Source organism: Pituophis catenifer, unplaced genomic scaffold (assembly GCF_029215685.1).
Source record: "Pituophis catenifer annectens isolate HBS135680 unplaced genomic scaffold, rPitCat1.0.hap2 SCAF_2, whole genome shotgun sequence".
NCBI lineage: Eukaryota > Metazoa > Chordata > Lepidosauria > Squamata > Colubridae > Pituophis > Pituophis catenifer.
Genome location: NW_027256882.1, coordinates 127,635,293 through 127,647,785, shown reverse-complemented (window position 1 = coordinate 127,647,785; position 12,493 = coordinate 127,635,293). Strand labels below are relative to the sequence as shown.

The 12,493-nt window shown below is 32.9% G+C and overlaps 1 protein-coding gene across 1 annotated transcript in view; it reads right to left on the bottom strand.

Annotated features, from left to right (window-relative positions):
- B3GNTL1 (UDP-GlcNAc:betaGal beta-1,3-N-acetylglucosaminyltransferase like 1) overlaps positions 1 to 12,493 on the bottom strand; it is a 146,706-nt gene that overhangs the window by 114,552 nt on the left and 19,661 nt on the right. The window contains exon 5 of the mRNA XM_070937479.1: positions 7,932 to 7,997. Coding sequence (XP_070793580.1) covers positions 7,932 to 7,997 — 66 coding nt within the window. The remainder of the gene's footprint in view (positions 1 to 7,931; positions 7,998 to 12,493) is intronic.

Here is a 12,493-nt window from a genome sequence, read left to right as displayed (position 1 = left end):
CAGTCGGCATGAATTTAAATGGACTCCGTGGGATGGTAGAGGACAGGACAGCCTGGAGAAACATTGTCCATGGGGTCATGATGGGTCAGGCATGACTTTGCAACTAACAACAACAACAATATGAATCTTGAACAAACAAGAATGCAATTATTTTTTGGTTTCACATTTTCTCTGATTACTGTAATGCCATCATTAGATTTTAAAAATATGTGAATGTATTTTTCTGTAAAATGTTGAACTGATATTTGTAAGCCTGAAATAAACAACACTTAACACAAACATTCGAAGATATTAGAAAGTCAAGCTCAGCTCCTAATGACTATATTAACACTAACACTTCTATACAGTTGCCTTGCCAATGATATGGAAGTGATTAGCTACTGGCTTTTTTTCTCTTTTTATTTCCAGTCTACATATGCAATACTTAAGGATAATTCAACATTCTGGAGAGAGAGAGAGTTCCCTGAGGATGGGCTCCAGCACGAGTCCAAAAGCTTGGTAGAATAAACCTTTGGTCTGGTGACCAACTCAGATTGGATTCTGCAATGTTATCCTGGGACACATATATTTGCCTTTATTCACAACTCAACATTGAATGATTGCAACATTTTTCCATCAGTTGCAATCAAGCTTAGCATATCAATTAAAGCTTTAAAAAGGTTCAGGTATTCATATTATTAAGAGGAATTAAGGATTACTTCTCCCCTTCATAACTTAATGTAACACATATGTATAGCACAAAATGATATAGTTCAGTGGGAGTCAAAAGGAATCTGGAGCAACAAATTTTTAAAAATTCAACATAAGATAATAGGTGAGAACATGCCGTACTGACTTGGAATGAAGAAGTTGCAAGCTGTATTAGATTATGATGGAATGCAAATTAAATGAGTTTCAGAAGTCTGCCGCAGGTAAAAACAAAAGGAAAATTAGAAGGAAGTTCTAAGATTTCACCAATAAGCTGCCCCCTTTATTTTGCTTTGAAGAAAAGTCATGTTTTCATGTGTTCATGATTATAGTTAATGACTGCTGTAGAGATGGGCCAGGGCCAAAGCCATATACCCGATCAGTTCTAAAACTCCAGGAGAGATTTGGCTTTAAAATTATTTCCTTTGCCTCAGGTCTACATGGAGAACACTGCAAAGCTATCACTACAGCTGCCACTGAAGGTTTGAACTCAAAAAGTTTAAACAGATAATAAATCTTGCTTTGACAAATGGCTATATTATATAGGTATATGTATATAATATGTTATTCTTAATACAGGAGACTTCACCTTCATTTTATAGAAATTAACTTAAATCAATTTACAATCATTATAATGAGCACCAAAGCAGTAAGAGTGATATGAATAAGCTACATAATATTAGTGAGGTCATAATCACAAGAACAAGAGCAAAGTACATCCCCATTTATATTCTGAGACTCTAGCATCTAAGTATTTTGCTTCTGTGCTGTCAGAACCTGACCAATGGATGACTATCTCAACATATGATCAAAAATTTGATCAAAACCACTAGTGAGATTTTTTTATATGCCCAGAAATGGAAACATTTGACATTACCAAATATGGAGAAATGGTTGGTGAAGTTGACAGATTTTGCTTAAATTGATAAATTAATTTCTTTGATTAGAAAATAGACATTACATTCACTGCTGACTAGAAGTCTCTTATGGACATTTTGTGTAAAAATTGAAAAAAAAAGAACTTATGACTTACAGTTTTGACAGTTAGACAGGATAGATAATATAGAAGGAAGAGTAATGTGATGCAGCCTTAGAGATTAAAATGTATTTGTATTATAACTGCTCTGAAGAATATCAAAATCCACTACTTGTTTTCTTTATTTTCTATTTTTCTTAACTTTTTTCTTTTCTTACACTATTTTTTTTTCTTTTTCCCCGATTACTGCTTTTTCCCCGATTACTGCTAATTAGTTTGGGTTAATTTTTATCTATTTAAAATAACAGAAATTATTTTGAAAAACGTGAAAGCAAATAAGCTTCTGTTACTTGTAATACACTGACACCTATCAAAATGACCCCATTGTTTGAAATACCAGGTGTAAATGAAAAACAAAAGATGTATTACCTAGATAATATTTATATTAATAAAGACTTGATATTTTAATTTCTTTCTGATCTTCAATTAATATAGTAATATTTCCCTATGTCATTTATTTACAAGTCAGTTTCTTCACGTTAATCTATCTGTATCTTTTTCATTTCAGAAATATGCAAGAAAATTCAAGTCTACCAAAAGAAGCATTAGCAAAAATGTATTTTTAATTTTCTATATGTGAGCTGGAAAAGTAGTTTTAATATTAAAACTTATGAAACTTTCAGTTATGTTGATTAACTGAAGTCTTCAAGACTCTGGCATCATATTAATATAATCTCTCAATATTGAAATGCTTCAAAGCACTGAAAAATATATCCAACCCATGAACAAATGATATAAAAAGCAATTATTTAGCTAGAAAGTTGGAACAAGATTTATCTATATATTTATTCTGAAAGAATATAGATGAATCCCATAAAAGATCTAACAATGCCCATGTTTAGCTATTTAAAACATAAACAAAATGCTCTGTTAGTACCTTCATTTGTGGTGTTAGCATGTGAATAAAATATGATCATCTATTGAGTAACCATTTTGTAATACTGCAATAATAGCATCATTGTTAGATGTGGTTATTGGCATGTGGAGACCATACTAGATTTAACATTTAATTACTAAGTTGTATCAGAGAGCATGGTTTAGATTTGTACTGTTTCATTAAAATGTAGAACAGACTTGAACTAACAGTTGCTTTGAAAATCCACTGTGGTTTTGCAGAAACTCCAAACTGAAAAAAGAAGTCTGAAAGCCCAGTTTAATGAAAAGCAAACACACTGCTGAATTTAAGCATGTTTCAAGCGAACTATGTGGAAATATGCATTAAACCATCATAAGAACTTTCAACACTGGTAAACTTCTCTTTTTTAATGATAAAAGGTAGTGAAGCCTTTTTATTCATATCATTATATTTTTTTAAAAAACAATGACTACTGTTCTAGTTCAAGATCTTTTTAAAAAAGCACACAGGACTGCTTTTCCAAACCTCATCAGTCAGCAAAGCAGGGTTTTAGACATGAACACTTTTTTGTAAAAAGAATCATACCAGAATCACATTAAAGCAACAAGACATTTCTTGAATTCTAATGCAATCTTGAACATTCAGCATGAAAAATCTATTCAGATTGTAATGCTTCCTGATTTCTAGAAACCACTTTATTTTATGTTGTTAGTATAGCCTTCTCAGAACCTCATCATTCTGAAGAGAAAGCAGAATATTATATAAAAGCATAATAGAGTTGGTGGTCTTTCTGTTTTTCTAACTCCTTGAAATTAACAGATTTTAAGAATATTTATCTGAAGTAAAATGATTTTTAAAATTATTGAAACTAGAAGATTTATGTTATTTAATATATATATATTGTGCACATTAATCTATGTAAAAGTTTAATGATGGAAAGAATGTGGCAGCATAATATGGAAAATTTCTATACCTGTTAGCCAATAACTCCTTTGGAAGTACTCAATTCTGCTTCATCTTCTTTCCCTTGAACATACACAGTAAGTGAACGTAGCTTGATGCCTTCTGATATATAAAATATATCAGATGTTCTTATCCAATGAAGTTTCATTTCTCAATGTTAAGTTCCATTCTATTCATTTCAGCTCATAGAGCCCAGATATTTTTTAATCTTCTCTCTTATCTAAAATATTACTTCTCAGTGCAAACTTTCTGAGTATGCTTTAACCTCTTAATTCATACTGACAAAAATGTTGAACGGCACAGAGCCAAGACAAACCCTTTGGCATTCTACATTTTATTTTCCACCAAGCTAAGTGGACCCATTAATGAACACTCTTTGAATATAGTTATTCAGTCAACTAATCATGTATCCTTTGAACAATAATATAATCTACCCCATATTTACCATTTTATTCAAGTATGCACATGAGGCACTCTGACAAAGACGACATGTTCAAGTATCTCTTATAACACAAGGAGATAGCTTAGTCTTGCAAACTTTTTTGTGACAATCCCATTTTGGCTCATGTTAATGCTGTGGGCATAACCAACTGTTGCTAGATAATCTGTTCAAAGAATATGACCATTTTAAGTATGTCTGTTTTTATGTATTTTTAGTGCTATACATCACCCAGAGTCACTTTCGTGTAAGATTGGCAACTATACAAATATGATTGATAAATAAATGAGAAAAAAACATAGATTTTAAACAGACAAATCTACAGTTTTTTTCTGCTTGTTCCCCATTTTGAAAATGAGGAAATAATCTGCAAACCTCATTCTTCAGCTACCTCACCAGCCCTCTAAAAGTCCTCAAAGATTATTAAAAGCAGATCTGTTGTCACTCTCCACTAGTTTCTTCAATATCTAAGAAGATAATCCATCTATCCTAGGATACTTGGATGTGCATTAATTAGCTACATTATCTTCTTCTTGTCTTCCCCAAACTACAGTTTCCTCCCCTCCTCCTCCCCCCCCACCCCAGTGCCATAATGATGACAAGCTGAGGCTCCATTTCCGTTCCATGAGAAGATAGATGCAGATTAAAAATTAAAATATTCTGCCTCTTCACCACTATCCATTATCAAATCATCATTTTTTTCCTAGCAATGAACTATATGCTCTTTGTATTTCCTTTTATATCTAAAATATCTCAAGACTCTTTTTTTGTCTATTTTTGGAATCTCTTACAAGCCTCCTGTCACTTTGAACTTTAGCCTTTTTTATAGACAGAAAGAATGATCTTGAGGGACAGGAGGAAGACAACAATTAGATAAAACTGATAGTTTTATTGATAGTTGGAGAAGAACTGTAATAACTGTAATAAAATAAAATGTCTCAGATAAGATATAAAATGTCTCCTTAGTTCTCACAAATATAAAGTGAAAGAGGAGAGAAGCATATTCAGACTTGCAAGGTCTTTATGTCTTTATAATAAAACTAGTATTGGCCAAATTATTTTGGTTTCCTAATCTGGTCTACCTCAAAAGGCTACCATCAATCTTGCAAGTCTATCAAAGAACTTCTTTGTCCAACCTCTGATTACTTTCCCTGTTTGCTTACTAGCTTTATATAAGTAACATTGAAAACAATACAGGATCTGGTGGCAGCTCTCAAGTGTTATTTTCTGGATTTACTAAGAGTACAGAAATGAAATTACTTAAGATAATGTTCCCAGTGAGTATATTTAACTGGAAAGGATTGATATTAGAATTTGTTGAGTGACCAGGTAAGAATAATAGATTCTCTCCAAACAGGTTATCCATCAGAGTTATCAAGGCAATTAAATCAGGCCAGACACAAGAGTGAGATATTTTTAAGATAATTGGTATCTCCCAGAATATCTATGGTTGGATTGTTGTGATCCTCTCATTTACCTCACAAAGGAAGATATTCACCATAATAACATTTTTTTTAATTTTGGGATATCCCCCTTCCCGTTACTATATTAATGCTTCCTTTAATAAAGAAAACCACTCTGTGATATAATGATGTCTTGACCACTCCTTAGTGGTCTATGAAAACATGCAATGGAAAAAATCACTATAAGCATCTTGTTCACATTCTCAGGCTGCAAAAGACGAAACCATCTCCTGATGGTGCATATTCTACTTCATTAATAGCACTAAGATAGCTGTTTGTCTATCAGGCAAGTTACTCATCCTTCATTATCCACTATGGGAACAAGGCAAATAAAGGAGATAACAGAAACAGACATCAAAAGCAAAGTGATTTTGCTTAAAATATATCATTGCACATAAAACAGAAAGCTTTACTGTAAAACGTTTTAGTTTTAGTCCACTGTAATGTTGCCTCCAAATGAAGAAACTACATTTGACAACACTTTGGATTTGCCAGATAAGAAACAATGATAGGAAGACTGTAGGATGCCTATTTGTTTTACAATCCAAACAAGTCAAGATGGAAACATACTTTCATTGTATATATTCCCATACCATCCTTTCTATCTAAAAGCAGATAGCACTGAGAATCACAAACAGGGCAAAGACAAACAAAATACTTCTTAAAAGTAAGCAAATGCACTACAAGGACAGTCTACCCAGGTCAAGCATACACAAGACTAATTTAACAACTGCCACAGTTGTGGATGACTGCAAGTCATGAGCAAGCCACATATTTGTTCAATTCCATCTTTTTCTGTCATCTGCCTACTATGAAACATGTTCAGACAAGTGAAATAAGACCTGGGAAAATATGAGCTCATATGTATCTACATGTGCATCTATCTTTTATTTGTAAGAAATAAATATACACACTCATTTTAGAACATACTCTGGATTTCTTTGATTATAATGCCTGCCAAGTTAGATATGACAATGTTGTGGTAGAAATTAAGGCCTAAAAGTTAAACTCTAACAGTTTGTTTCTCTTGTTTTCATTCAGATTCGAAGAAAGAGAGAATTATCCATCTTTGCTACCTTTCTTTTTCAAAAGGACACTTATGGAAAACAAGTGCCAAACATTTTTAGTCAGAACATATTGTAAATGTATGAAATTGAAAATGAAATTGAGAATTAATCACAATAAAATATTTTCTCACATCACAAATCTATTCCTACACCTTTTTTATAAGAAAGCTCATTCAAAAGATAATTTCTCATACTTGTAACTTAAAACAACTGCCTGAAAACTGCAACAGAATGAGATTAGTAAAATAACTACCGTAAGTGTTAGATGGTCTTTTATGATACTGCTTATTAAAAGTAATCCATCTGTAGTGGCTACATGTTTTGGCAGTTATTTTGTCAAACTTTCTCTTTCACAACATGGGATAACTGTAAAAAGTTTTACTCCTCTGCAACCTGCCATACATATCTGAGAATTTCATCTGATGGGACCACAACATATTCTTTTACAAAAAAAGGGGCTTGTTTTATTTTCTCCTTATCCAGCTTTTATGCCCCTTTCACAAGAATGCCCAATCTTCTCAACCTAAACCAATCCAAAATAAACAATATTAAGAGGGCTGCTTACAGATGCACTAAAACACAACCTGACTTTGCAGAGTGCCTTTTAAAATTAAATATACACACATACAGAATAAAATCTACCCAAACCAAAATGGTTATAATTTCATCTAAATTCATTATCTGGATTTTTATCACTGCAACTCTGATAAGTGTTCCACTTTAACTTAAGGATTCTATAATTAAAAAGCCTGTAATTTGGCAGGTTGAATGTCATCAGCCCACCAGTTATTTAAGGAATCCACTAGAATCCTCAGATATACATGGCAAGCTGCAGTAAAACTTTTTACAGCTATCACATGTTGCTCTATTATAATCTGTAACAATGTTAAATCAGAACTGCTACTGCTTTCTTTTTCTGCATCCAGTTCACTGTAGGGTAAAGTTCCAGTTAGTTTTACTATATAGCCTACTTCAAACCTGAGCTCAGTCATGTATTCACCAGGTATAACTTCTACACTATTACTACAAGTAATAGAAGACCCTTTGTAGTACAGTGGTCTAAAGCACCCTTTTATTAACACAGCTGCCTGCAATTACTGCAGGTTCTTACCAGGGTCAAGGTTGAGTCAGCCTTCCATCCTTTCTAAGGTAGGTAAATTGAGGACCCAGTTGTGGGGGCAATACACTGACTTTGTATAAAATATACAAAAGGATGAAGGCTATTGCTTAACGCATTGTAAGCCGCCCTGAGTCTCCGGAGAAGGGCGGCATATTAATCAAATTTAAAAAAAAAATACTTCTTGCTTGACAATGGCAATAGGGACTTCTGTCATTAACAACTACATTCCAGTACATTCAATGTTATCACAGAGATTTCCAAGCTTTTATGTTAAAACTCATTGCAAATGAAAATACTCACACTCCTTGGATACTTAATATTAGCTTCCCATTGCAGCCTTATTCTCTGGGGCATCATCACATCATCCTGTAATAAATGGCATTCATTACTGAATCAGAAAGAAAATCCACCTGAAACAATTAACTAGAAAAGGCTGGCAGAACAATGGTCAATTTTCTAACTTAAAGTCAAAATTACACCAGTAGGGTGCAAGCACTGGAAAGATTCCAAATACTAAATTATTAGAAAGCTGTTACATGGCCATCACAATATTAAGATTTAAATCTAATTAAAATTAGAAGTCAAAAATCAAAACTTTACATTAGACATGAAGTGTAGTGCCTTTTTCGGTGTTGTATTGTTTAAAAATAATAAACACATAATACATTATTTTAAACCATGAGAAATAATAGAAAATGAGAAAGGAACAACATTGGTGCCTAAATTACTAGCACTATTTTTCTATACCACTTTTTATCTAATGATAGCATACCAGTTTATATGAACAGAATACAGATACAAAAGCAGTAATTCGAAAAGCAATGGAATTAAAGACTGCATTAAAGGAAGGAACCTTTTGCATAAGACCTAAAATTCCCCAGTTGGATAAACTAGCACATGTGAAAAATTTAGCTTATATGGGAGCAGTCTGCCATAATTATTTTTAATGGGGAACCCATAGTAGAAGAGTTCTGCAATAAAATTTCAAATTACTCCAACATTCCAGTTTGTACCACAAGCCTCCTTAAACTTTGTAACAGAGAAAGAACAGCATGCATAAGCTGAAAAAGATAATAAAGATGAGGTCAATAGTATAAAAACAAATAAGCAGCCAAGGCACATTGTAGAAATAGATGTACTATAGCATTAGTCTTCCATCTGTGTGCTAAGTGGACAATGGCAGGACATCTCCACAAAAAGCTTACCACTGTAATTTGGATGAATGGTTGCTATGGCAAGCAATACTGTAGACAGGAAAAGTTGAAATTAGCAAACCAGCTAGAATTGAAGATAGGAATTCTTAGTCACTATGCAGAACAGGTCACCTAATTATCTATGTCTCTCATCTTTAGAAATTTTGATGGATTTATAAAAAGGCAAACTCATTTTCACTAGTTTTGCCACTGTTTAAGTGTCTACCAAATGTGTTGATATATAAATAACATTACATGGGAGAAGCATTTTGGGAATCAAGGCCACTTCAATCTTTTCTCCAAATCTCTACACCATTCATACATGTGACTCCATCCATGATGAGTGTAGTTCTTGTCCACCAAAAGGTTGCCAAACTCCATTACAGTTATTCTAGTTCCTCTGACAAAGATGGTCCCAGGAATATGTTCTCAGGCCTCAATCTCAGCTTGTATACTCTCCTTCCTGATTCCAACAGAATAAATTTATAAACTTTGTGGCAATCAGAAAGTGACCAAAAAATCTCAGGCATATAATGAAATACAGCTTTAATAAATGTGTCCTGATTTATTTTTCTTTAATGGATAAAAGAGGGCAATGTTATCCCACTGCTTCAACTCATCAAAAAAAATTCGACTGCTATAGCAAATGTATTGCTGTATGGAAGATTCTGACAGGAAGTAAGGTACCAACACTGCCAATCTGATACAATCAGAGAATGATTCAGAGTATTTCGGTTTAGACCTGCCTATGTGCTTCAAGAAGGAGGTGTTGTTCCAAAGATGATTAATGTCTTCAAAGGACTCAAAAACTTACTCTAGAAACTCTTGCAAGAGTTTATGTCAGGAATATTTTTTTCAGATTTTTCATTTGTTGAGTTAATAAATCTGTTAACATTTGAATAAAATTTGAAATTCATTCAAATTAAAATTAAAATTTTGCACCTGACCTCAGAATGTGAGGTCTAAATATAAACCTCTTATTTAGATAAAAAATAAATTGCAGCCAGTATTAATATACCTCAAATTTAAACCAGCAAATTTAAACAAGTCATAGTTTTAATTGAGCAATATAGAAGAGCTAAGAACACTGACAAAAATGAAAGAATATTTTTACTTCTCTCTTCAGCTATATAAAAAGTAAGAGAGATGTTGAGTCTCAGCTTTGCATATGTAGATACAAAGATTCTAGAAACATGATAGCAGAATACTGTTGAATACCAGACTAGTTTACCACCAGTCGGGAGGAGGAGACAGATATTGGGCAGTAATAAGTAATACAGTCCAGAATTTGACCATTTCAGCCTACTACTTGATCCTACAAAATTTGTAGAATTTATAGATGCTTATCAACATATATGTCTCTACATATATTTCCACATGATACCAATGTAAGCTCTGTCAATGGTCTTCTATGTACTTCAGCTGTTCGTTTTCATTTCTTATGCTTTGGCTGTAGCATGTGAATAATTATCTTGTGATGTTTAAATGGTGGAAATTCTGACAAAATCCCTGTTTCTTATATATGCTACAGAAAGGAGGATCTAAATTTTCCATATATGTATGTCTTGTGCTGAAGAAAGCAACCAAAAAAGTTTAAATAGCCAGAAAATACAGAAAATCAGCCCCTAATCTGAAGGAAAGAGATTAAAAGACTTTGGAGCCAAACTAAACTATTGTTTTTCCTTCTTCTAGGGAGTGAATGGCCTTGAAACTAAACCAGTACAACTGAATACCAAACACAGAGACAGAGTAATAACACAAGGAAAACAATCTGTGCTGGTAGCTCCATGTAATTATTTCAAGGTTAAAGATAAATGAAAATAAATAAATAAAACAGATTATCAATTGTAGAAAAGCTACAGTCAAAAGTCTTTCTCTATTGAAGATGCACAAAGACTTTTCCAAGGTGTCTCAAGATGATCTATTTATCCGACCATTTAAATAGATGATTATGAGGAGATAGAATATTAATACAGAAGCAGATAACACGAAACTCACTAGCATATATTCAATGGACATACATCAAGCAACGATTTAAAGTTTTGTAGAACTCATTTTGAAATTGAAAGGATTTCAATAAGCCTTACTTTAAAAGCACTGTGCTACATAATCTAAAAAAAAAACCCTCATTAATCAGGTTATTCTTAATTGAACAAAAAGTTGTAATATCCATTGATTACAGGATTTAAAATACATCTCATAGCCTTTAAATTACTTATATTTGTGCTTTTCAACCCACTTTTAAATATGTCAGCGTACTCTCAAGATTTTGCCCTCAACAGTCCACTTCCATTTTCAGTTTCTGATTTCAATCAATGCAGTTGTCAATGCAAAGACTGTACACATCTTAAAACAAAAAAATGCAGTAATGTTACTGAGACAGAACCTAATACTTTAATAAATATTTCATAATAATTCTTTTCTACATAGTATAAAAACTTGTGCGTTTAGCTATTTAAAAACTCCCTTTTAATGACCCTATAGTGCCTTAATTTGGGGAAGAGTTGGGGTGAATGGATGGAGCTGACAGTTTACTGGATGGATGCCCTTCCTGATGTCACAGAGTTCGCAGCAGATATTTTTCTTTATGTCCTAGAAGAGAAACACCTCCTAATACTTAGCATTGAACTCTCAACCTTCCAAGTGGGAGGTGAGCATCTTCACTACTAGGCTACCATGCCACTCTTGACTTTATTAAATATTGACAAAATACGAGATTAGCAAAAAAGCATAACACTGGAAAATATATGGTTGATCCTGCCCTGGACTTCAGAAATATAAGCCAGTTCTTGAAGACAGTATCATGTGAAAGAAACTCATATTTTTGAAGGACAGTTCTCTATAAAATGCAACTAAAACTGTGGCAAAAGAATTTGACTTGAATTTAAGTAAGTAATAAAAATGTACATCAGATATGCACAAAAACAATGGGTTTTGTTTTGAAAATATTCTCCCAAATGGACTAATCCAAGCATCCCAGGACTGGTAGGGATATTTCCAAAACCACCTCCTGTTTTGAAAGACACATGTTCAGAAATGTAAGATTAGAATGTTCAGATCAACTCATTCCAAGGAAAAATTGAACATAATTGAAATTTCCCCAAAATAAGACTGGGTCTATATATTAATTTTTCCTCCAAAAGTTGCATTAGGGCTTATTTTCCAGTTAGGCCTTATTTTGGGGGAAAAACAATAATAAATGTGTCTGGCTGGCTGACAATCTTAACTGGGGCTCATTTTGGGGGTAGGGCTTATATTACGAGCATCGTAAAAAGCATGGTAGGGCTTATTTTCTGGTTGGGTCTTATTTTCAGGGAAACAGAGTATTAGGTGAAAGTAGACTGGATAAATCATTTATATTTATTTATAGCTATTATGCAAAATAATCCATACAATACATTTATTGAAAACATATTTTCTTTCTGCACATTTAGAAGGTAAGAAATTGCTGAAATAAGGCAAATAGATAGGATTTTTATTTCATATCAGGGATTTCTAAAAAGCTAATATAAATTTGTAAGGTAGTCAATGCTTTCTTACTTCATAATCCTTTAAAAAGATACGTAGCCCACTTCTTGTTGGTATTTCCATAAGAGATTCTATTCATATTGTACTATATTTGATTCAATTGTATTGTCCATACAATTCAGTGTCAGCGTTCCAAATTAG